This window comes from Solea solea, chromosome 19 (assembly GCF_958295425.1).
Source record: "Solea solea chromosome 19, fSolSol10.1, whole genome shotgun sequence".
Taxonomy (NCBI): Eukaryota; Metazoa; Chordata; class Actinopteri; order Pleuronectiformes; family Soleidae; genus Solea; species Solea solea.
The window spans coordinates 1,678,719-1,704,095 of record NC_081152.1 but is presented as its reverse complement, the minus strand read 5'-3'; the positions used below and the strand labels follow the sequence as shown (position 1 = coordinate 1,704,095).

General features: G+C 40.5%; 3 protein-coding genes across 6 annotated transcripts in view; 1 reads left to right on the top strand and 2 right to left on the bottom strand.

Moving 5' to 3' along the window:
- The first annotated feature begins 602 nt into the window (after positions 1–602).
- On the top strand, positions 603–7,803 carry LOC131445921 (dual specificity protein phosphatase 26). Of its 2 annotated transcripts, XR_009233867.1 has the most exons (5): positions 603–808; positions 1,567–1,750; positions 2,965–3,176; positions 4,240–4,729; positions 4,780–7,803. XR_009233867.1 is itself a non-coding variant. In XM_058616684.1 (4 exons), the coding sequence occupies exons 2-4, from the start codon at positions 1,572–1,574 to the stop codon at positions 4,449–4,451; spliced, it is 603 nt and encodes a 200-aa protein (XP_058472667.1). In that variant the 5' UTR covers positions 603–808; positions 1,567–1,571; the 3' UTR covers positions 4,452–7,803. The 2 variants fall into 2 exon arrangements, 1 of the variants encoding a protein (XP_058472667.1); XM_058616684.1 differs by having other exon boundaries at positions 4,240–7,803.
- A 1,697-nt stretch (positions 7,804–9,500) lies between these two features.
- Positions 9,501–13,715, bottom strand: LOC131445914 (peptidyl-prolyl cis-trans isomerase-like). Its single transcript, XM_058616674.1, has 5 exons — positions 13,551–13,715; positions 12,399–12,429; positions 11,237–11,325; positions 10,989–11,161; positions 9,501–9,801 (listed from the first exon to the last, which is right to left on the bottom strand). Exons 1-5 carry the CDS (start codon positions 13,617–13,619, stop codon positions 9,666–9,668), a joined length of 498 nt encoding a protein of 165 aa, XP_058472657.1. The 5' UTR covers positions 13,620–13,715; the 3' UTR covers positions 9,501–9,665.
- A 1,176-nt stretch (positions 13,716–14,891) lies between these two features.
- Positions 14,892–25,377, bottom strand: part of LOC131445913 (zinc finger MIZ domain-containing protein 2-like) — a 31,616-nt gene continuing 21,130 nt past the window's right edge. For all 3 annotated transcript variants that reach the window (XM_058616671.1, XM_058616672.1, XM_058616673.1), the window contains 7 exons: positions 25,034–25,191; positions 24,725–24,792; positions 24,571–24,639; positions 24,213–24,454; positions 22,570–22,694; positions 20,704–20,913; positions 14,892–19,553 (listed from right to left, as the gene is read on the bottom strand). In XM_058616671.1, coding sequence (XP_058472654.1) covers positions 19,446–19,553; positions 20,704–20,913; positions 22,570–22,694; positions 24,213–24,454; positions 24,571–24,639; positions 24,725–24,792; positions 25,034–25,191 — 980 coding nt within the window. In that variant the 3' untranslated portion in view covers positions 14,892–19,445. The remainder of the gene's footprint in view (positions 19,554–20,703; positions 20,914–22,569; positions 22,695–24,212; positions 24,455–24,570; positions 24,640–24,724; positions 24,793–25,033; positions 25,192–25,377) is intronic.

The window sequence follows — 25,377 nt, the reverse complement described above, 5'->3', positions numbered from 1 at the left end:
TAAGTAACTTAGTACAAGTATGTTACCAGAAAATGGTGTTGCCTTGATTTACCTCCTCCCGTTTGTTTTGCCCCTGTGCCCGCGCGTCTTCCTGCTAGGAACTGGTCCAGCCACCAAACCCCACATCCTCCTCTTCATCTTCATCTTCATCCTCCTCTTCATCTAAAATCTGATTATGCTAACCGCCAAAAAACAAACAATCAAACAGATATTCTCCGTCAGAAACAAACTATTTCAAATTTCTCATCAATGAAACCTTAAATCACACAATAAACATAGAGAATGAGAATGAAACTAAATGAAACATTATTTTTCAAAGATTTAGTTTGAAAGTTAGAAAACTGCAAATATTAAAAATACCTCCACGGTCCACCCTGCGATATTTATTTATAATGCTGCGTTTGACCAGCAGATGGCGACAAAACCCCGGCCAGAGCGCGCTCGTGCGCGTTCGCACATCTGAAAACAAGCAGCATCTTGTGAGCTGGACAAACAGTGAACCTGTGGAGCCTTTTAAAGGGACATTCTGCATAATATGACTCCTGCACTGGAGCTGTGGAGCAGGTGGTGAAGCTGAAGCAGCAGCAGCAGGAGCAGCAGCAGCAGGAGGAGCGGCGGCAGCTCATCCATTCATCCTCCTCCTCCTCATCTTCTCACAGCTAATACATGAGTCAACATGGCGGCGGAGCACATCACCCTGTAGCGCTGCTCACACACGGAAACAAATAAACAAACAGAGGTCCTTCAGTCTGATGTTATTTACATTGTTCTGGATGAGCCCGCAGTGTTCCCCGCAACAAAGCTACAGGTAAAATGTTTCTTATGTAATCTAATGTTCTTATATATGGGTATTTATACATACATTTATATTATATATACATATGTGTGTGTGTGTGTGTGTGGCTGATTTGACCTTTTCTTCCCTTTATCTGATTAAATGTAACAGATTAATAACAAAATAAATAAATACACTGAGGCTACAACAGGTAATTGACTATCAATTGATACTTCATTAATCAGCATCTGTTTTGATAACCAATGAATCAGTTTGAGTGTTTTTTTAACATATAAAAAACCAAACTGACTAATGTTGGTTTGTGGAGTCTGAGAACAGCATCAGTTTGAGGTTTCATGGACCAAACAACAGATTGATGAATAAATGATGAAAAACAACACTTGTCTCTGCAATCTGCATTTTGTTACTTTTATATTTAATGAGGAATAATGTTTAAAGCCAATGTTAAAAAAACTAAACTTATTCAACTTTGGGATAAAATTATAAAGATTGAATGCACAAAGGTAATAATCAGCCACTGCTAATATAAACGTGCTTTTAAAAAAAGGTGTATATAATATTTTTCACCATCTTCTAACTAGTGATGGGATCATATTTACAATAAGTTAATGAATCATCTCTTACAATCATCATGAAGCTCAAGATTTATTATGATCCTATTAAAATTAAAAAAATATGTATGCTAACTGTGCAGACACGGTGGGTGAATTGGGGGTTGATGGTGTGAAAATCAACATTATTTAATCCTGGTTATTTTCCTCCTCACTCAGACTCGATGGCGTTCATGTCACGGTTCTCTCGCTCTCGGAGCAGCTCCAGGTCTCCCAACCGGAAAGACTCGGAGCGCGTCTCCCCGATCCTGAGTGTGTCCGAGCTGGAGAGGCTGCTCTGCACGGGCAAGACTGCCTGTAACCATGCCGACCAAGTGTGGCCCAGACTTTACATAGGAGACCAGTGAGTTTAGGACATGACAACACATTTATTCATACATTCATTCACTGGCTAGGACCAAAGGTGCAAGTCCATTCACACCATTCACTCTCATCCTTATACCTTATATCTTTACATCCTTACACCTTTACATTCTACACCTTCTATAGGTATAAGAATATATATAATATACTGTGTATATAATAATGAAACCTAGTGATACAAGTGAGAACTAGTTTGTCTGACTTTTGCTGAAGTGTAAAAAACTCTCCTCTCCTCTCCTCTCCTCTCCTCTCCTCTCCTCTCCTCTCCTCTCCTCTCCTCTCCTCTCCTCTCCTCACCTCTCCTCACCTCTCCTCTCCTCTCCTCACCTCTCCTCACCTCTCCTCTCCTCACCTCTCCTCTCCTCTCCTCTCCTCTCCTCACCTCTCCTCTCCTCTCCTCTCCTCTCCTCTCCTCTCCTCACCTCTCCTCTCCTCTCCTCTCCTCTCCTCTCCTCTCCTCTCCTCTCCTCTCCTCTCCTCACCTCTCCTCACCTCTCCTCTCCTCTCCTCACCTCTCCTCACCTCTCCTCTCCTCACCTCTCCTCTCCTCTCCTCTCCTCTCCTCACCTCTCCTCTCCTCTCCTCTCCTCTCCTCTCCTCACCTCTCCTCTCCTCTCCTCTCCTCTCCTCTCCTCTCCTCTCCTCTCCTCTCCTCTCCTCTCCTCTCCTCTCCTCTCCTCTCCTCTCCTCACCTCACCTCACCTCTCCTCTCCTCACCTCACCTCTCCTCTCCTCTCCTCTCCTCACCTCACCTCACCTCACCTCTCCTCTCCTCACCTCACCTCACCTCTCCTCTCCTCACCTCACCTCTCCTCTCCTCTCCTCTCCTCACCTCACCTCTCCTCTCCTCTCCTCTCCTCTCCTCTCCTCTCCTCACCTCACCTCTCCTCACCTCACCTCTCCTCTCCTCTCCTCTCCTCTCCTCACCTCACCTCTCCTCTCCTCTCCTCTCCTCACCTCACCTCTCCTCTCCTCTCCTCTCCTCTCCTCTCCTCTCCTCTCCTCACCTCACCTCTCCTCTCCTCTCCTCTCCTCACCTCACCTCACCTCTCCTCTCCTCACCTCACCTCTCCTCTCCTCTCCTCTCCTCACCTCACCTCTCCTCTCCTCTCCTCACCTCTCCTCTCCTCTCCTCTCCTCTCCTCTCCTCTCCTCACCTCACCTCTCCTCTCCTCTCCTCTCCTCTCCCTGCAGAGACATCGCATCAGATCGGCGTGAACTGGCCAAACTGGGCATCACACACATCCTCAACTGTGCGCAGAGTAAGTGGCGCGGAGGGGCGGAGTATTACGCTGGGATGAACATCACCTACCATGGCATCGAGGCCCACGACTCCCCCACCTTTGACATGAGTGTTAACTTCTATCCGGCAGCAGAGTTCATTCACAAAGCTCTGACGAGCGGAGGTTAGTCTGTGAACGTGGACAGCACTTCAATTGTTTGTTCAGGGTTTTTTAAAGTGTGCTTGTGGGAAGTACTAATATGTAGTCAGTGCTGATTTTACGGTGCTGAAAATGTGATTTAACCCACTAAACAAAAGTTTTACAAAATAAAATCTACACTTACTTAAAAGGTACAGTGTGTGAAATGTTGAATGCTGCAGCTGAATAACCCTCACCTTATCATTCCTTTACAAATGTGTTAGTGAATCTATTCAGTTAGCATCAAAAGTAAAAAGATGTTTGATTCATCAGTTGTGGGCAATTGTAAAATCATAAATATAAAGGCCTCATTAATGAATAATAACATTAATTCAAAACAATTCATACAATCAGGGAATTGTACACTTAGAAAAAAATTAAGTATGATTATTTTATCAATGAAGGTTTTCTCACCTTCATTTTACACACTGCACCTTTAAGTCTATGAAATCTTAAAAACATGCTGCTTCATCTCACCTTTCTGGCTACAAACTGTTTGTAGACGTTTATCAAAGCATCACAACTCTGTTTTTACTGATGAGTTTGGAACATTGTTGCTTAATGATGAAGATTTTAATCGATAAAGAGACTTTGAAAAAATAGTTGTAATTAACCACTTTAACCAAGCTAATAATCAGGTGGTTAAAAATACAGCCTTATCATTATAAGGGCCAGAGCTCTTACTCTTTGGGTTTATTTTGAGGGTCTTGTCATGCATTCACCAAACTTCACACATCAGGACCTGCAAAAGTTGTGATATGACAGAGTTTTAGTGTGATCGATGTCTTTTGATGGAATCATTTTTAAAAACATTTAACTTTTTCATCAATCGAGATAAACAGTCAGACAAATATGATCTTGAGACTGAAACTGAAAAAACTAATCTGCATGTTATTTGCACAGAATTGTCCACGTCTGCATTGTGAACTCCTTATTTTGAACACCACTAGTAGAGCAAGAGAAGGAAACAAGACATAACAGAATTGCACACATGTGTCAAACATGTGGAACCGAACATAGTTCAGTTCATGTCATTATTCATGTGTAGGTAAGGTGCTGGTCCACTGCACCGTGGGTGTGAGCCGCTCAGCCACACTGGTGTTGGCCTACCTGATGATCCGCCAAAACCTGACCCTGGTGGAGGCCATCAAGACGGTGAAAGACCACAGAGGCGTCACCCCGAACAGAGGCTTCCTCCGCCAGCTCAACGGCCTGGACGGCATCCTGAGAGAGAGCCGCAAGACATCGCCGCAGAGCTGAAGACAGCGTGAGCCGCCGTGCAGGCTCAAGTCGGAGCTCATCTGCTTTAAACCAGGGAAACAATGGGACCAAGTCACGAGCAGCAGGTGATGGAAGGATTCATAGGACTCATATCACTATCTTCATACTTATTACCTTGAGTCACTAAAACAACAGTAGCACTTGGTAGTAAATCACCAGGAGAGTAGCATATGTACATTTAAATACCAAACAGTAAACCGTAGCCCACTGTACAATTTCGAACGAGCCATGTTGATGTAGCTCAAGGTGTGTTCAAGGTGTGACACACACCTGTGTGAACTCATCTTCACGACATGAGTTCACACAGGTGTGACACACCTGTGTGAACTCATGTTCACGACATGGCAAAAAAATAGACACTGGAAAAAATAAGGACATTTTTCCTGGAATGAACTAAGTCATTTCAAACTAACACTCAACTTATCGGTTTAAACAAATAGAAATCTATATGTTTGGTGCACAGGTTTAACAAAAATAACCAAAATATGACTAAAATGACTCGTTTGAACTTTTTATCCACTGAAAAGTGAACTTCACTTGACTCCACCAGAAAAGGTGAGCAAAAATATCACAATTCACGTCATGAATATGAAATAAGGGGTTCAAATGGATTCATCTCATAAATAAGACCTCATTTGAAGGCAACGTAACATTTGACAGAACCCAAATTGGAGGATGGTCTCCGTACTTAGCTGCGTGTCATAATCACATTTAGAAGCCAGAGGGGGCTGCTAAATGTAAAAGATATAAATGAATGTATTACAGTATGTTTAACATTGTTTATTAACAGTAGAGAAAAGTTGAATCTGAAAAGGTCACAAAATTATTCATTTAGTGAGGAAACCAGAATAAGTATATTTTTGCTATGAAAAATAACGTTCAATTTATTTCAATTTAAAAAGCCGTTGAAATAAATGTGGTACGTCATGGGACCCAAAGCCCTGACCACTGGTTCACAAGAAGACTCTTGATGATCAACAATCCCGGATTTCTTGTTAATCAAACTTCAGACCATTCCACTGAAACTTATTAAGATGTGAAGTCTCATTTTAACAAGTGTAGACATTTTTCTTCACAACTTTTAACATAATCAGTAATTGATGATGATGATGATGATGCACTGTTAAAAGGTGATGTCATCTCAGTTGTTGTTTCAGGAATTTACAGTCTACACTGTCACTGCTCTAGTATGAAGAACAGTACAAACACTGCCACCTGGTGTCGCCATAAAGTCTTGTCAGTGTTACATAAGGCCGTCATGTATTCAAGACTGGCCATTTGAATATTATGGCTGGTGATTTCTTTGATTCTTTGATTCATTGTTTAGCCTCAAAATCTAAAAAAAATGGTATTAAAAAAAATAAAATGCCAATTCATGGGTAGTGGGGGGGGGGGATAATGGAAGCATATTTACCCACTGAACTAAAGGCTCAGGCTGTTGAAGTACAAGACGTATTCTGCTGCTTTATCTTACATGAGACAGCCTTAGAGGTTCAAAGTCCAGTGGGAAAATTCACTTTCTATTACATATATTTAGTGTTTAGAGTTGGGCACTTTGAAATTGTAATCTGGGTCATCTGGGTTCTAGGTTCTGGGTTCATGATTATTCAGAGAAGGCAACACAAACTTAAATTAGCTTACGTTAATTGTATCATATGGAAGCATAGAAAGTTAATGGTTAAAACAAGAAACTATCACTTAATAAGGAGAAAACTGAACTTTCTCGCTAAAATAAGAATAATGGAAAAAGTATCTCATCATAAACAACCTTATTAAACAAGAAACTATGTTGTTATAACATATCTATCATATGATCTTGGTAAAACGAGAAACTATGTTGTTATGATGAGAAACTATCCCATTATTAGATGTCATTATAACAAGAAAACTGTCTCTTTCAACAAGAAACTCGTATATTTATATCATATTTTTCTTTCCTGTGCCAGTGCTACACTTCTGTAGCATCAGAAAATGCAAAACACCATTTAAAAGTTGGAGCCACTGAACATTAGACATTTTTATGATCAATAAATATATCAAATTTGACATTTACTTTCTTTTAATCAATTAAACAACAGCTTTGTTACAAGGAGTTGGGATTCAGAGGGCCCTATGCTTTTGTTTATGTAGGGCCCTGAAATATCCACATGCAGCCCTGGACACAGTCACCTCTGCTGTGTTTTGTAATCAGCGCAGAGGGCAAACGACACTTTCAGTCTCTGGAAATCTTCCTTCCACTCGACCGTGGTAGATTCAGAGTGTTGTCATGAAGTGCCCTGATCTGCTCACTCTCTAGTTGTAGCCCAGATCTCAAACCAGTGCAGCTAAGTAGCCTATCGGTCTTATTCTCGCAGTATTGTCACAATCTGTACACTCTGTGCATAGTAACATAACGTCTACACTATTCAATAAGGTGTCACGTAAGCCCAGTGTATTTTTTCAATCCAGTACAGTCACTCTGGTTTTTTTTCATTAGACTGAAATAATCTATATAATAAAAGATAAACGCGCTCATCTGTGATTTAAAGGTCCAGTGTGTAAGACTCAGTGACATGGAATTTCCCAAGCACGTCAGAAACTACGGTGGCCTTCACATACCACAAAGGATTTGTTCTTCATTTGTTTACTAACGTTCACTCGCCATTTCATTTTTTCAGCTTAACATATATGACATTTTAAGGGAAGGCTCTAAGTTATAGCTACAACTGTAGCTATAACTGAAGCTACAGTTGTAGCTACTGTCTGTAGTGGCTATAACTGAAGCTAAAATTGTAGCTACTGTCTTTAGTAGTTACAACTGTAGCTATAACTGAAGCTACAGTTCAAGCTACTGTCTGCAGTAGTTACACTGTAGCTTGACTTAACTTTGCATTGAAACATACTGAGTGTGTATTTGAACAAAGGGGCGGGGAAAGACAGGTCATGTGGTCACAGGCGACACATCCAGGACATATTTTAATGCTAGGTGTGAACAGCTGAGTTTAGCGTTATTCACAATCTCTAGTTACCACTAAATCTTACGCACTGGTCCTTTAAATTGAGTCCAAATGGAGCATTAAAGCCAACATTAGATTGTGGACAAAGCTTCAACCGTACAGTGATTGTCAGCTGTCCAGAGTAGAAGTGGTAGTTGGATAATTGTCAACTTTATGAATTGATGCTGGTGTAAGTATTTAGAACACTGAGACAGTTGGAGACATTGTAAAAGCTACCAACTGCCTGGACGACAGGAGAGCGCAGTGTCCAAGTCAAGGATTCAAGGAAGGATCCTTGACTTGGACAAACACCCCCAATGTTAGTGAGGCTGCTCGTGTTCTCATGCCCCCCCCCCCCCAAAAAAAAACCCCAGATGCACCAATGCTAAAATGTACACGGCGTGTTTTTAGCGATTACCTCAAGTGTCCGTCTGAAACACACATGTTTCAACATGCCGGGAAACGACGTGTGGATTTGTCCTGAATGTGCTGCAGGAGCTTTAAAGGTGCAGTTTGACATTTTTTATTAGTCTGTGCTTTCCTGGGGTCCTCACGGTGGATAGGTGGCTAGCACTGTTGCCTCACAGCCAGAAGGTAACCAATTTGAATTCCGATTAGATCTTGGATTCCCGGCCTGTGAGTTAGCATGTTGTCCCCGTGTGTGAGTGGGTTTTGTCCACAGAGGTTATTGGACCCTCTCTAAATTGAATCTGTGTGTTTCCATCAGATCACTTTCTAAATGGTCACATGATGTAACTGTGGACCTTTGCTGTACTGGATGTGTGTGTGTTTTGTATTTGTGGTTTTACTGTGCTGTGATTGGTTGTGAGTCCCTCAGCGTTTCTATTGTTACATCCTGATGACAGCTTTGTTTTTCTTACAGTGACCTGCCTGTAGGGAAACTTGACTTTTTTAAATGTGTATTCATTTATTTATTTACTACGATTCTCTCTTTGAAGGGAGATGTCGATGCCTTAATCTGTGTAATACTGCAAGTTGCTTTGTAGACTTGTGTTTTTATGTTTTTACTGTGACCAACACTGAGCACTGATACTTTGTTTTTGATAACTTCGTCACAAATAAATCAAAAGAAAACTTTTAATGTGTGTTTTGTTTATGTGGGTAATCATGTTCTTTTGCACAATAACTGGAAAGTACATTAATAACAGCACTTTATTTGCCATAGTTCGTACAGATATTTACATTACTCTATTTATTGAATACTTATTGAGTTATTGATTAGACCATGTGACCGCATGTGTGATTGAAATGATAACAGTGTGCAGAGTTTATGTTTTGTTTTTTAATAAAGCTTTATTTAACTTTTCCACTACACATACACAGCGGCATATCAGTAACAGAAGAGTGATGAAGATTAGGTGTTAAAGGTAAAAGGGAAAAATTGTCACTTAAATCAAAATAACCATTTGATAATATTTGAAGTTGACCTCATTAGTGGAAGAGTCCAATCATAGTTAATTGGTAGCACAGTATATAAAGCGCCAATTTACCATCTGTCTGTGACTCTCATCATGATTTTCATCTGTTGCTGCTGTTGAAGTGAAGTAATAATGACATTTTTACACGTTGAGTTAAAACATTACCAGTTAAATAATTGCTTATTACAGCATGTAATAGTTTTCCTGTGGCTTCCTTACTTGTAGTCAGAGTTATTTTAATAGGCTATTTATGTCTTGGTGTCATAGTTTTTGTAAAATTGCTGAGATACTGTTTAGTGGATGTTTATGTTTTTAATAATGTTGTAGGCTGTATGATTATTACAGTGCTAAAACATGTGCTAATCATTCAATCAGGCCCTCAGACATCAGTCTTTAGAATTAGTGAGAATAAACAAAATATCCTAACAGCGATGGTTTGAAAGATGAATTAATCTAAATTACACACACACACACACACACACATAGCTTTTGGGTGCCTATATTGACCTCCAGTGGTAAGTGTATTTTAAAAAAAAACCTCCAAAATAAATGTTGTTGTTGCTAAAGTTGCTGAATAAATACATAGTGTAAATACAAACAAGAGAACAAGAGAACAGAGATGAATCTTCTTTATTATTAAGTTAAGTTAAATTCTGTTTATACAAAATATGACACTGAATGAACTGTAGGCAAAAATCCGAGGAGTAAGACTTTGTTTTCTACTGATAACACAGATATGGACTGAGTCAGAGATAAAGTGGGAAGATGTAAGGATTCATCTATTTGAGTTCACCGCTGTCTGCAATGACAACCTTGACTTTAGGAGTTCCGTTCTTTGTGCCTTGCTTCTCCATCGCCTTGACAACATCACTGCCCTCCACCACGCTGCCAAACACCACATGCTTCCCGTTTAGCCTGAGGACAGACAGGAGATGATTAGTATGCAGGACCCACACATGCAAACTACCGAGGAAAACAAGGACAAGCTGCCGCCTTTCACATGAATGCAGAAAAGTGGAGCTCAACACCACACATGTCCTTGTAACTCTGAGTCAGATTCTTTAAACTGTCATTCAGGGACTGAACTCTAGTGTGGTAAATGCAATACGTAGAACTCTTCAGTATGAAGCCGCAAATCCTGAGAGCTTTTATCTTGAAACAGGAACAGGAAGTGCTGTGTCTGTTTGAAAAACAAAGATTGGAATTAGGGAACTGAAATGCCGGAGAGCTTTTATTTTGAAACAGGAACAGGAAGTGCTGTGTCTGTTTGAAAAACAAAGATTGGAATTAGGGAACTGAAATGCCGGAGAGCTTTTATTTTGAAACAGGAACAGGAAGTGCTGTGTCTGTTTGAAAAACAAAGATTGGAATTAGGGAACTGAAATGCCGGAGAGCTTTTATTTTGAAACAGGAACAGGAAGTGCTGTGTCTGTTTGACCCCCACCTACATTTTGCTGTGAACATGACACATGACAACCCAAATCTTTACTCTGGTGCTATTAATCTTAATCATATGAGAATAGGAGAATTAGGAGTATTTTCCGGAGTATAAGTCGCGTCATGAAGAGGAAAGAAACATATATAAGTGGCATCGGTCTATAAGTGGCATGTATTTTTGTGATCGTCCATATTAATGACATGTTGCCTGTTTTTCAATGAATGCAGGGAAACTGTCGACCTTGGCTTGAAAGTCCAGCGGCGGTTTCTGACACATTGTGCTGCGTGCTGTGATTGACAGGTGGTTGCGTTGCATGAAGCGATAGCTCCAAGAAGGCCCGCCAGCAAAAGCATTAACTTTCATCTCGTTGGCATCTACATGTGCATGGAGATGTAACTGCAGCGCTGATGAGCCGCTCGTTCCTCCAGCTCTGGCCATCGCGCGTTCAGCCCGTTACCTTTGTTTTTCACCAGTTCCTGACGAGTTTTTCACTCACTCCAAACTTTCTTTCTGCTGCTCGATTACCGTTTTCGGCTGCTTACTTTATAATTCTGCAGTATAGCTTTTTCTTTTTGGTGGCATCTTATCTGTGTTCTCTTTGTCTTTATGGTTCAGTCGTGTCATTTTGGTGTGGACGGTGCCCTCTGACAAAAACACTGCTCACCAGTCAGTGGTATCTGTGCAGATGAAGAACTGTGAGCCGTTGGTGTTGGGCCCAGCGTTAGCCATGGACAGAATCCCGGAGCCCACGTGTTTCAGCTGGAAGTTCTCGTCGGCAAACTTCTCCCCGTAGATGGATTTGCCCCCGGTGCCGTTATGGTTGGTAAAGTCTCCGCCCTGAGGAACAAAGAGGACTGAGCACACGTGTCAAAGTGCTAACACAGGCATGACGTTCAGTCCGTGTGTCTGTACCTGGCACATGAACTTGGGGATGATGCGGTGAAACGTGGAGCCCTTGTAGCCAAAGCCTTTCTCTCCGGTGCACAGAGCACGGAAGTTTTCTGTCAGAGAAGACCAAGCGTTACTCGTCAAGTGAACTCGGACCGACGAGGACAAATAAAGGTTTCACAGCTTCGACGATAAGCATTATTTATTTATAGCTTCAGCAGCTGCAGCTGCTCAGTCTGTGACGTTCATCGTGAATAATTGATTTTCTTTCATTATTAAATTCATATTTCTGGTGAAGCAGTCCGGCGTCAGTAACCCTGCAGTAAATACCAGTTCTCAGTTGCTCCATTTTTGGCTTTATTGATCAAAAATGAGTAATTAGTGTAAAACAGTCACAGTATTCAAAGTGTAGAACATTCTCTATCAATACGTTCAAAAACAGTGTGTGGATCAGTTCTCTTTAAATCTTGTATTTATTTCCTGATTTCTTTGAACAGTTGATGTATATATGATAATACGATCGGAAAGCTAGAAAATGATTCTTGTTTTTATTTATAATTTTTATTGTGAATTATTTTAGTTTGAAGACACGAGATCTAAACACTGCAATACTAAGAGATGCAGCATTGTGTAAACTCAATTGACAGCACTTAACATTTGTTCATGAGTAAAAGTTTTTAGATCCTTTCATGAAATAAAGTTTCAAAGACTTTAAAAACAGTCAGAGACGGCAAAGTGTTTGGATGTAGTAGCTGATATTTGACCAGAGAGGGCAGTAGATTCATGTATCATTTCAATACTAAACTGTGAACATTTGCACCTGGATCAACAAATAACAACCACATACACATACACTGGTTTACACCTGAAACAGAACAGTTAGTTCCAGAAACCTAAAATAAATGAAAGTCTAATCTGGTGAAAATGAGACTGACGCAGGCAACCTTATTACTTTGGACTCTCCTTGTTTTCTGTGCACACTGCGTATAAATGAGGCCGAGTGACTGTAACAATGGTCTATGTGGGTCAGAATCACTAAAGCAGAGGCTGATTCTATCTTCCTCTGTTTCCTTCTGTCCTTGTTTCAGCCTCACTTTCAACTCAAGGACCAAATCTTCAGCTGTGTCGACCTACATGAATTAAACATGTGTGTCTCTGTGTGTTACTGCTGACGTCGCGTACCCACCTGCCGTCTTTGGGACAACATCAGCCCGCAGCTGAGAAACAAAACAAGGAAACAAGACAAATGAGTGAATGAACACAGCACAACATTAATCATGATGCTCAAATATATATAATACAGTATATACCACTTATGAATGCTCCTTCCCATTTATATGTTTCCATATACTATAGTTTTACTATAGTTGTTATTGTATGTTCTATTTCTAAATTGGACATTTTCATTTTATACCAACAAATCCCAGGGAACAAACTCACATGTTTTATGAAGTCTGCATTAATTATGATGTACACTAGTATATTTATATATATATATATATATATATAAAGTATATATAATATAAGGAAATATCATCATAAACAATCATGGGCTCAATCAGCCAAAGATGCCAGAGCCTTAGTATTTGAACCCTTATATTGCAATTACACTTTTTTCTATGTTATGTTGTGTCATGTCTCCCTTTTTTAAAAAAGAACTCCCCCCTCAGCATGATTTGTCTGTTCTAATGACAAATGGAGGTGAAGAATGAGTTCTTAATGGGATTCAAGACATTTTTGTCCTTAAGGCAACAAATGTAACCACTTTTTTAGACAGCGAATACGAGAGATGTTATAAGAAGTCACATTTTTAAATATCTAAAAAAAAACGAGCAAATTGAATATTCTAAGCATCAAACAGAAAAAATGATGTTTAAAAAAAGAAAAAGGAAAGGATTTAATTTTTAACACCATCCACAAATAAAAAGAATATATTCAATGTTTTGATTGATTATTACTATTATTGTTATTATTATTATTAGTCACTTATTATAAGCACTTATTTGTTGGTGGACTAATCCTTTCATTCACTTCATGGTTTCATGTGAGCACAGATGTGACTGCACAGACAGACAGACAGTCTGTCTGTCTGTCTGTCTGTCATGGATAAAAAGAAATGATGCTGCTGATGCAGATGGGCGTTTCCGTGAACCAGGACCAGGTTTTTGTTTTTTTCCACATTTACAGAAAACATGTAGACAAACACGTAGCGTGTAGATGTGGAAGCACAGAAGCCGCAGCTGACAACAGAGAGGTTCAGTCTGAAGTTCCGCTTTAAATTGGCGCATTTCGTAAATAAAATATCAAAATAAAGTGTGTGCGTTTGTTTCCTTCTCACCTCCATGATAATCCTGCCGATGCTGGCGCCGTCAACAGTGATGTCGAAGAAAACTCTGGGGTTTCCCATGGTCACAAACGCACCTCCGCGCTGTTTGTGCTGGAGAGAAAAGCCGCTGCTACTTCACGGTCACTGCGTCACTCTCACTGCGTCTGTGCATCACTGCGCACACACACATATACACAAGACTGTGAGGACACTGTGACGTAGAGGACGCGCTCAGCCAATCACAGCCCATCACAGCCATCACAGCCAATCACAGCCCCCGACGGCTTTGAAGGATCAATAAAGGACCAAGAAGAAAGGCAGTGGCTTTTGTCAAGAGTTCTGAGTCTGAGCTTATTTTAGCTCCAAATGTGACAACTTTGAACAACAGTGAAACTGTTGCTTTAGAATCAGAATTCAATTACTTGATAACAATAACAATAATTAATCTCACATATCAAGTTTCGAGCCAATCGATCAATATATCGGTGAGTTATATTCGTAGACGTGTTCAGGGGCGGTGTCTCAAGTCACGTACGAAGTTTCATGCTTTTAAGCCAATGTATGACAAAGTTATAGCGCACTTCCTGTTTCGCTGCGAGTCGTCGAAATTCGCCAAAATTCAGACGGCTGCCGTGGCCACGCCTTTTTGAATCTGTGAAACTTTTCAATAACTTCTGAACTTGGATGTGGCTAGTACAATATGACGCGTTTTTCGTTCAGTTATGAATCGAAATGGCCGACTTCCTGTTGCGTTGAGGTCGTGGTCCCAATGGGATTTTTTGTTCGTCTTGGGCCGAACGATGTTCCCGCCAAATTTTGTCAAATTCGGCGCAACTAAATTTCAGCCACTCCATAGGCTTTGACCTGAGGGGGCGCTACTGAGCCATTTTGCATTGGTTTTTCACATTTCCATTATTTCCATTATGTATCTAATTTCTCTGCAGTCTCCGTTGACGTTTTTACGCATGTTTCGGGGTCAAATTAGAGATTCTGTGGAGAGAAAAACAATAATTCCTAGAATAACAATAAATCCTCGCACCACTGTGTGAGAGCTCGGGGCCTAATAATGATAATACTTTATCATTATTATCATCTTTACTAAAATATTGAACAATGTTTTTGCTCAAATATTTATAAAAGTCTTGTTTAAAAACCTCATATTTATATATTTACTGCACAGCACACTATATTATAAATATTCATAAATAACACGTTCACACATTGTAAATATCAATAAAAATAACTTACGTTTACAATGATAACATTACACATTGATAAATGACTACTGGTTGCCTGGCAACACTGAGCACCTGCAGCATAACACACAATGAGCTGACAAGACAACACAACACATCTGGTTAAAATACCAACAATACTTGACATCAGAGCCTTAAAAACAAACTCATGTCAAATAAAGTCATTCTTTTTATTGTGATTTTGACTTTCAGGAGAGAAATGACAACAGAACTGTAGGCACAACATCAATTATGATTAGAAAATAAATAGAAAATGATGGCAATAATTACAAAAAATATGTAATACTTTACAAATTAAAAAATGTTTTTTTTTTCCCTTTAGAAATTTGCAGTTAAATAGTCCGTCATTTCCAAAATAACATTATTGTGTAGCAGGTAACGTCGTCTCTGCTGCTGCTGCTGCTGTTGTTGTTGAGTTAATGTTACATTTATAGAAAAAAGTGGTGTTTTTTTTAAACTGCATTACTTCATGTCATACATGCATCATGTATGTGTATATATATATATATACAGTATATGAATATACGACCTTGTGTTGTTGTGGTGGTTTTAAATAGAATTTTACAGCATGTGTACAGAGCCAACAGTGATGAGGAACAATTCATTTGATAAACACACACACACACGTTCTCGAATGAAAACAGCCGATTATACACAGTACATCAACTTCTTATACAGTGGAAACTATTTTAAAAACGAGCTTTCAAAGAGCAGAAAATGCCACGACACAGAGCATTCATGCTTCATACAACCACCGACACTCACACTGACGACGTCTCACACCCGAACACCAGCGGAAATCTACCGAGGCCCGGAAGTGTGTGTGTGTGTGTGTGTGTGGGGGGGGGGGGGGGTGACTACGCATTTATGTTATTATTTTTCGTTATGTTATTTTTTTAATGGGTGGACAATTCTCTGTTAACTTCCAGAAACTTTCCATGGGAACTATAGCTTGGGGATTTTGGAAATATTCCAAATTGGAAACTTTCCATGGGAATTAATGAGAATTAACAGGGGAAAGAAAAAGAATTGTTCGATGAACAGTCGATAAGGAGATTCTCAGGATAATGACGTGTGTGTGTGTGTGTGTGTGGACAGTGCGTGGTAAACAGGCAGCGCAACACCATAGATCAATATCCATCCCATAATATCATCTAAACGAAACGTACTTCACTTTATTTAGTCCTTGACCTCAAATGTGTCGCTTCAATAGTTCAGGGTTCTAGAAATCATGTGAGAGGTCATGTGACAGAGTAGGGGGCGTGGCCTGAATAGCCGTGCTTTAAGTAGTAACAGGTTTCGTTTAGTTTGCTGATTGAAACGATGATTTGATCACTTATGGTCTGGGTGGTTTAAAAAAAACCCACGACGTACAAACTGAAAAAAAGAAGGCGTGGCCACAGAGATTTGTCTGGACTGACAGCTCTGATATTTCTGCTCAGCTGCGATGCCTTCACGGACGCTCGTTAAATCTGGTAGTGATCTCCAAATATCGTTGGGGAGCGTCCACGTGCAAACCTCTGCCCTTGTTGACATTCAACAGTATTTGCATGAAATCTCACTGTTTTAGCCGAGAGCTAAATGCTACAATATATTATTTACCAAATACATTTAAGTTCCCAAACTTCAAATTTGAAAATGTCCGGTTTACTAAGTGTTGAAAATGAGCATCTGCTACAAACACGAAGACGCATTCATTGGTGTCACTGTCTGTGTTTTCGTATCCGTCCCTATGAAAATAAATATGTAAGTTTTTAAGCTACAACCTGGTTTTCATCTAAACCAGCCGCCCCCTATGAACAGCTGACGCAGGGACCGTCTACAAATTACAACACCGACAAAACAAATGTATGTTCAATAAATTCACCATAACACAGTGTGTTGTCTCTAAAATGTCTACTGTAGATTATACTTCAACACTTGGAGAAAACATACATTTTTATGCAGAATAAAAGGTAATATCAGGGCCATAATACAATGTAGTGTCTATCAAATCACTATAGATGTAAGTGTTTGTATTTTGGAGACGGTCCCTGCACATTCGTATCATGGGGCGACTCGTTTAGATGAAAACGTTTCTTTTGTCAAATTCACAAACGTTCAAGGATTTCAGGGACCCATAGGAACCCTGAATAACAATAACACATGTTATTAACCCTTTTATGACATCATGATAATCAGGCCGCCCTGGATTTATTTTGATTTTATTTGCTGTAGAATTGTCAAAAATGTTCTGCCGTCTTTTTCCAAGATAACTCTCACTTTCCATATCCGGCAGTTATTCAACCGTTCACCGTTAATTAAACGTGTGACGCGCTGGTGAATCTCGTCTGTGATCGGACGGTCGGGGCTACCGTAATGACAAGTATAGGAGTGCAAAGCTCTATTTCTCTGCTCTCCGGGTATCCAACCATCCATCCATCCTCCACATGAGGGTCGTGCGGTGCTGTGCCAAAGACACGGGGCAGAAGGTTCTAGATATCACAAACGCTCTCTTACAGTAATGAGAAGCACGCGTGCCAAATCCTGTCTGCAACGACAGGACGGTCACAGGAGGGTTAAATGCACGGCCACGTCATATTTCTTCAGTACGTCACCTCCTGGGCGACGTAGAAATAAGTTGAGGGAAAGAAGGAAGGTTTAGCTCACAGTGCTGAAGGATTTCAGAGATCAAATAAATCTCAGTGTTGTCCCAACTTCAACATAAAAGAGTCTATTGTACATAAAAGTCGGACCTTTAAAAGGAGCTTTATGTAACATGTATTTTATTAGCTCATTAAATAACCATGATGCATCACCAGAGATTAGGGAAATGTGAAATTAAATTAGCGGTTTCACTGATAGCAATTGTGCAGTCACTTTATTCACAATTGAAATAAATAGTTTGGTTTATTGTTTTGGTCGATGACGCACGTCTTAGTTACGCAAACAAGAAAACCTCAGCACCCTCTCTAAGAAACAACAAACGTCTCGACTAGCGGGGACAAAATGTTAGCTAACATGCTTTCAGTTTTCACCTCGTCGTTTCCTCAGATTATACGATCATTCTTACTCTTACTTTCTACTACTTACTCTCTTAGGTTCAGTGTTTATAAAAATTAAACATGTTTCCGTGCGACGTGACCTTTATTTTTGGATTGCAGTAACTGTTTTAAACACTAGAGGTCACTGTTTTGCATATATCCTCTTTAAATTCACTCATGTTTACTTGTTTATTTGTATGCCAGGAACTGAGGAGGAGGCAGAGAGGAGCTCGTTCAGTGCAAGTGCAGATCCAGTTAAAGGGGCAGTTCAGAGAACACATTCTGTTGTGTTTTGTCACGTAAACTCTATGTGTGTGTGTGTGTGTGTGTGTGTGTATTAGAAATTTACACATATTTTTTCCCTCAGAAAGTGTAAAATAACGGGCCCAGATTTCAGTATCGATCTGGTCCTTCTGACAATTGTGGGTGTCTTCAGATTTGAGTCAGATTTGAACAGATTATCTGCAGTGTGAGGGATTAACAGACACGTTTTTAACGTCATCAGTATTAATATAGTAAGTATTAAATGACAGCCAATGAGAGTGAGTTGACCGGGAAACAGATGTTGCATACTTTTGTTTAGAGCGGTAACTTGAACAAGCCGTTGATTCCGTCTTCTCGGCCGTGACTTTATCCACACACAAACATGTCTGTTTATATCCTGAAATCCCATTAATCTACATGAGTTTCTGTGAAATCTCCTGGAACCTCCTCCCTGAAATGGTTTGATTAGACGCCCAGTGTGTGCTGCTTCTCTCGTCTGTGCTTTCTCAGGATTACAAAGTTTAATGTGTCTGTGGTCGACCACGTTTTTAAAGTCCAGTCAGATTAGAAAAGCGTCTCGTGTGGGACAGACTACCAGCATTTATCAAAATGACTCGTTTCATGTCTGCAATATTTAGTTCATAAATCATTTTTATCTAAAATATAATGATGCGTACACAAGACTGGAGAGGAAAGTGCTGGTCAATACATTTGTTTTATGTCAGTTCTTTTCCTATATTATTTATTACTATTTTATCAGCTGGAGGAGAATAAATGCAAATCTGCCAAACATATAAGTAAAAAAAAAAGAATTGGTTGTGCTGATTTATAAAGCGTGGCATCAGCATTGACTGTGGAAACAAACATGAAATAATATACAGTCAATAAATCCTCAACCACCAACAGACCCCAACAGATGAAGAGGAAGAAGGTGAATGTAGAGGACGTTTGGTTAATCTCTGCAGACTCAGTGCAACTGATTTGTTTGTTGTTTATTTCTGATAATTGTCTTTTAAGATCTCAGACCTTTCTCGTGGCAGCTCCTCTGATGATCGTCAGCTTCAGTGGTTCCTATGTTTGGCACAGCAGTTCTGAGGATGCAGATGTGTTTACGTGGAAAAATGAAAAGGTTCTAGACGAGGGACCGACGCCATGTTATCACTGCTTATGAACACATGCCACCCTTTTTTCAGTGTAACACACGCAGATCCTTCAGCCTGGGATTTGTGCTATAGTTGAACATGCTGGTCGTTGTCCTTCCCATACCTCTACACCTGTGTGGACATCTACGTACAGCAGGACACGACAACTGTGTCCCAACAGAGACGGCGCAGTCTGGACGTGATGTGGCGATGAAGGTCTCATCAGTTGTTCTCAAACAGAGACAGCAGGTCGTCGCTGCTGTTGCTCGGCAGGTCGGGCGGACCGAGGTACGACAGCAGCTCGTCCGGGTTGGTCAGCTCAGGAAGAAGCTTCAGGACAACAACAAAAGAAAAAACAACAACAACCATAAAGTAAATAAATAAACAGCAGAACTTTGAAATATGAACAAACATCTCTTACATTCAAACTGTTTCATTTCCATGGGCCCATGTTTGAGCAGAAAAAGCAGTCATGATAGCTCTTTCCAGTTCACGTCATTCAGGACAATTAACCAGCTTGTGCCCAAGAACTGAGGGAGCTAAATGGAACTCAGGGAGATTGGGGCACTGTCTCCACAAGATCCTCAACAGTCCTCAGAATCAGGAGGTCTCACAAAGTCTCGCATCTCACGAGAAACACAGACACCCCATAGCCAGGTACCGGCTATAAGATCAAGGCAGTGATAGCGTTATTTTTTTAGACGTTCATCACGGTAAAGCCGTCGAAAAACAAGCAGAGAAAAACATTGTCGGAGAACGCGAAGAAGAGGAAACGACTGTCTGACCCGAGCGAGGGAACACACACACGAGTAAACGTCGCACCAAGCATGAAAAACGGACGCTGACTGACATGGACGTGGCTCCACGGCTCACGTTCACCAGCTCCATTAACAACAATGGAGAAGGGAGGAGCATCAGTGGTGACTTTTTAACAACAGTGACGATAAATAGATCGACGATTGATGGACGGATGTTTACGTACTCCAAAACTGTAGGGGGAGCTGCGTTGAGAAAAGACTTGCAAAGTTTTGTTTTAGTTTGATTATTCACACCTGTGACCGGTGTCAAAATGCTGTGCTGGTGTAAATCTATATAAATATATATAAAAAAACACAGAAAGAAGCTCTCAACAATCACATGATAAATGTAAAGCAAGGATTTCTCCTCGACCTGCCACTGAGCCAGGAATTTTTATGAGCAAGTGACACCAAAGACAAAAGAAGGCTTTAGACTTCAGGAGGTGTCAGGTGGTTAAAATACTGAGAGTGAGACTCTGAGTTTCATGCTGTGACTTTGTGTCAGTAACTCATTTAAAAGTTGTTCATTGTTCTATTAACTTAGATGGAGGCAGGCCATCCACTGAAGGGAGAAGCCGAAAGAAGCAGAAGAATTGTTCCATTAAGCGACTTTAATTCTTGTGAGTAAAGGTGAAATGTGTGAAATGTTCTGTTCAATCTTTTCACTTCAGGTTTTCACTCACATCTAGTGCATGATCAGCTCCCTCTCCTCCAGGTGCCCCTGGGCCTCCCAGACCGAAGGAGTTCTGAGTGTTAGTGTTCCGCTGTGGCAGTGGACTACCGGCGTCACTGAGGCCCTGGTTGCCATGGCCACCCGAGCTGTGCTGCTGCTGCTGCTGCTGCTGCTGCTGCAGGATGTTCTGGGGATGTTCGATTCGTCCAGAATGAGGCGCCTGGAAGGTGATGGAGGAGCATGAGACACAAAGAAGAGGAGACAAGACAACATGGAATTGTACACAGGCTCAACTCTGTTTTAAAATAAGTTAAAAAGGCTTTTTTTGGCTCTTTTTCTAAAGGAATGTTTATTTGAAGATAACGGTGCGTTGACCACAGGGAACACTGTGCAGGACTCCTCGAGGCCGAGCACCAGAAGTGTGTGACAGCGGAGGATGCGGCCGAGCAGCTGTGTGCGACAGGTGCTAACGTGGTTTAGTGGCTCCAAACCTTGTGTGTGAGCAAACACGTTCTCTGTCAGTGTTTTCCACTTCAGCGTTAGTTAAAGACTCTCAACACAAGTCACACAACCAGCAGGAACAGACAGTCAGTGCTGCTCGACACAACAGCAAGTTACAGGTGGATATTAGTAGGGCTTAAAACATGAATCCATCAAAAAATGACTTTAAAATAAATCACCACCTGTTTTGATAAAAAAACTCATCAGTTTGTGCATCTGAATTATTTCAGCTTATTCATTGTAAAATGTCCTGGTTCTACGTCTAGGGCTGCAACGACTGATCGATTACGAACTTAGTCTGCAACTATTTTGGTTGGCATTTAATCAATTCATTGGTTTGAGTGTTGTTACATTTGTTTTAGAAACATTCAGTAGATAAACATGTTTGCAAAGAAAAGAATCAACAGATTCATTCAATAATAATGAAAAAATCCTGAGCTGCAGCTCGAGATGGTTGCTGTTTTTATACATTTAACTGCAGCGGTTGTTTTTCACTTCAAACATGAAGAAATATGTCCAAACTTTCAAATACAACTGGAACTGGGAAGTATAGATAGATAGATAGATAGATAGATAGATAGATACTTTATTCATCTCACAGAGAAATTCACAAAAACAAAAGTTCTATGTAAAGAACTATGAACTATGTAAAAGTTCGACATATCAGTTGTTGGCTGTTTGCTTTAATTCTGATGTAGTTATGAATGCATGAATAGAACGGAGAATAGAGTGTTTGATGGTTATTTATTGCCATTGCTCCATAGAACAAAGAAATCATTCAAACTGATTATTCTACATGTTTCAAACATCATCATATTGAGGTTTGGGAAACACTGATCAACATTTTCTGAAATGTTGTGGAGCAAACAACTAATCAGATGAATCAATTATGAAAATAATTGTTAGTTGTTAGACCTGCTCAGATTAATAGCAGGTCGGAACAGGGCCACAGTGATCATTGGGATCATATGTGAGCTTTTAAAGTCTTTTTTGAGTCGTTCTCCCTGTGAAATCCAACAAAATGAAATTCATTCATTTTTCAGCACTGGATTAATCCACAGACTGAGAAATGAGTCGAGAACCACTGACAGAATGTTGCTCTTCTTCAGAGGATTTACTGATCCTTACTATCTCAGTCAGTTTGAATGACATAACAGGCAGTTTGTAAAGTGAGCGCATAGAGGTCGTCGTCTATTCACATGAACAACTCATCTGTTAAGGAAAAGGTCCTGAGTGGAATGAGCAGAAAAGACACAGAGCGTGATTCTCGTCACAGCGGCCAGAGGCTACGACACGACAAGAATAAAAATCTGTCTCTGTGCATTGACTCAAACATGTGTTATGTAATGTAATGTAGTGTGTGTGTGTGTGTAACCTGCTCAGACTGGTAGGGGAGTGGAGGTGGTGGTCCAGAGGCAGAGGTGTACTCTCCTAGTGTCGGTGTGCTGGGAGTGTTGGGGAAATCTTGAAAGCCTGATTGGCTGGAGAATCCCTGACTCCCTGGAGAAGCAAAAACAACACAACACAGGTCAGTGCACACACACACACACAGTTTTGTCTGTGTGAGTGGTGCATCTTGGGAGAAAAAGACACAAAGAATGAAGTGCCTCCAGCTGTTGAGTAGAGGAGGATAAACAGTGTGTGAGATGTCGCTCAATACCATTCTGTGTCATTTCACATCTAAAAGCATGACCGTGTACAACATGTACATGTGTGGATCACAGACTCAGAGAAGCTTGAGCTCCTACATGTTAAAGCCACCAGAAATATGGTCAAATCTACAGCATTATATTAAGCTACAGGGTGTCTGCGGGCTCTTAAAATATATTAAAAGTTAATAAATTAATTTTGGGAAAATGAAGGCCCATAAAAATGATTAAAAAGTCTTAATCATGAGGTATTACATTTTGTCCATATAGTTGACTGCAAAACGTCTGCATCAATGTGTTTATTTTCCTCCCTGCGTTTGTTCCTCTCTAGCTAATGAGTTCCTTTGTATTGTGCTCTATAGATTTAATTGCAAACTAAAAGAGTTTTGTGAGTAAAGTATGTGTTGCAGTCTTAAAATATTTTGAGAAGGTCTTGGAAAAAGTCTTAAAAGGTATTGAAATGTATTTCTGGATTCCTGCGTTTACCCTGAACTAGAGAGAAGACTCAAACTTAAAACCAAGGCTGCTTCATATTTCCATCAGGATAGCTGATTGGAAGCATTGACCTTATCAAACTCATCAAACTGCTCAACGACAGTTCACTTGTTGGGGCTTCTGTGTGTTTTCAGTCAAACTCCCAACGTGTACTGTACCGATGCACCGATAACACCATTTTCTGGTGGGTCAAAACAGCAATTTGGTAATATATTGTTGTCCTTCCTCCTGCAATGCAATAATCCAGACACCAGTGTAAATATTGATATTTTAATTAACAAATGAAAGTGATCTAACGTAAACAGTCAGTTTCACTCGCTGGGCGTCGCTACTTGGCGTCTCCTCTGAAATGAATGAGGGAAACTTGGCTGAAGAAAGAGGGGGTTCACAGTGAGATGATGGAGTTCTGTTTACTTCAGTGAAACAGATGTTGTGGAGTGGCTCAGTGGTTAAGACTGTGTGCAAAGACTTCATGGTTGCAAGTTCAACTCCACCCCTGGCAGGTTGTATTCAATTCCTTTGTAAGTCGCTTTATGACATGTAATGTAATGTTGTGATGTATGGCTATATGAATGTTCAATATACTGATGATCACAGAATTGTTGTATCATGATATTATTGGTGCTGTGGACCTTGTACTGTATCATATAGTGAGTTACCGTGTGAGTATTTCCTGTAATAACACCATTATTTGCCTCACTGACTGTAAACAAAAGAGATTAGATGCAATTGGTGCGGTTTTAAGTTTTAAATTAAATTTGAAAAGATGAAGGACGCAGCATGCAAACAATGTTATATCATTTATCAGGGTTCATTTAATCAGCTGAGTCTTTATTTTTTGAGTCCATAGACCACTCACAGTTTCTAATCTCACCTGGTCTGTTGTAGTCCGGCGTGTTCCTGCCTCCTGCTGCTAGACTCTGGTAAGGAGAGGACGCCGGGCCCAGAGATGCTATCATTTCCATTACATTGGGCAGAACCATGTGACTGGGGCTCACAGTGCGACAGCGTTTCAGGACCGGACCGTCAGGTTCCTCCTTTATGTGTAGGTCTGGTTTGACTGGCACTGGCCTCCAACCGCACACCGGGTCTATGGTGATCTCCTCGTAGTCAGAGCTGACAAAGGAAGAGAGTTAGTTTGATAACAATGCTAATGGGTATGAAATATCACAAAGAGAAAAATATAAATATCCTACTCGTTTCATTCACATGAAAATCATACAAACACTTACTTCTGGATATATACGAGTATACCGAGCATATACTGGTCCACCTCGAGTCCCTCTAGCAAAGCTGTTTTACTGTGGATGACAAGAACAGACGGGTGGTTAAGTTTAAGCTCAGACGATTAGATCTGATTCTAACTGGTCTATTTTCAGTACATACTTGCACACAGGACATCTCCAGGTCCCTCTTTCACAGTTAAGTTGCAAATAGGACTCCAGGTCAAAGCACTATGAAATAAAAAAAATGACACATGAAACAACTGAAGGTGCGCAGAGCAGAGGTTTATCAAAAAAGCTGCTAGTGTTTAAATATACTATGGAGATTGTCTAATAGGGTTTTGTGCGCAGTTCACAACGCTGTCTAATGGAGGGAGAAAGAAGTAAACATGTTCCTAATACACTGTAGACTTTGTTGTTGATTTATGTCCAGACATAATGTGTGTGTGTGTGTGTGTGTGTGTGACCTCACCTGTATGTGTCGGCAGTCATGACCTCTGGCTGGCAGCTGGATCCGTCTGAACGTGATCGGGCACTTCAGAGAAACTTTGATCGCTGTCTGTTCCACGCCGTCCTCACCATTGAGCCCCGGGGTCCCGGGAATCGTACCACTACTGAAATTTCTCTTAACTGAAACAACAAGACAACAAGACAGCGATGCCATGATAACACTGATAACACTGATCTACGTCAGAGCCGATGAGCAGTACTGACTTCATATTAATATCACTTTAGATAAAGTTTTACTTAAATGACCAGTCTTTTCAAAGTAGTGCCTCCCAGACTTTATATATTTGGTCTTCCTTTGACATCTTT

Coding starts and splice junctions, on each gene's coding strand:
- LOC131445914 (XM_058616674.1), bottom strand. CDS start 13,619: ATGGGAAACCCCAGAGTTTTCTTCGACATCACTGTTGACGGCGCCAGC. Junction 11,326..12,398: donor TGTTGTCCCAAAGACGGCAG/GTGGGTACGCGA, acceptor CTTCTCTGACAG/AAAACTTCCGTGCTCTGTGC. Junction 11,162..11,236: donor TCCCCAAGTTCATGTGCCAG/GTACAGACACAC, acceptor TTTGTTCCTCAG/GGCGGAGACTTTACCAACCA.
- LOC131445921 (XM_058616684.1), top strand. CDS start 1,572: ATGGCGTTCATGTCACGGTTCTCTCGCTCTCGGAGCAGCTCCAGGTCT. Junction 1,751..2,964: donor AGACTTTACATAGGAGACCA/GTGAGTTTAGGA, acceptor CTCTCCCTGCAG/AGACATCGCATCAGATCGGC. Junction 3,177..4,239: donor CAAAGCTCTGACGAGCGGAG/GTTAGTCTGTGA, acceptor ATTCATGTGTAG/GTAAGGTGCTGGTCCACTGC.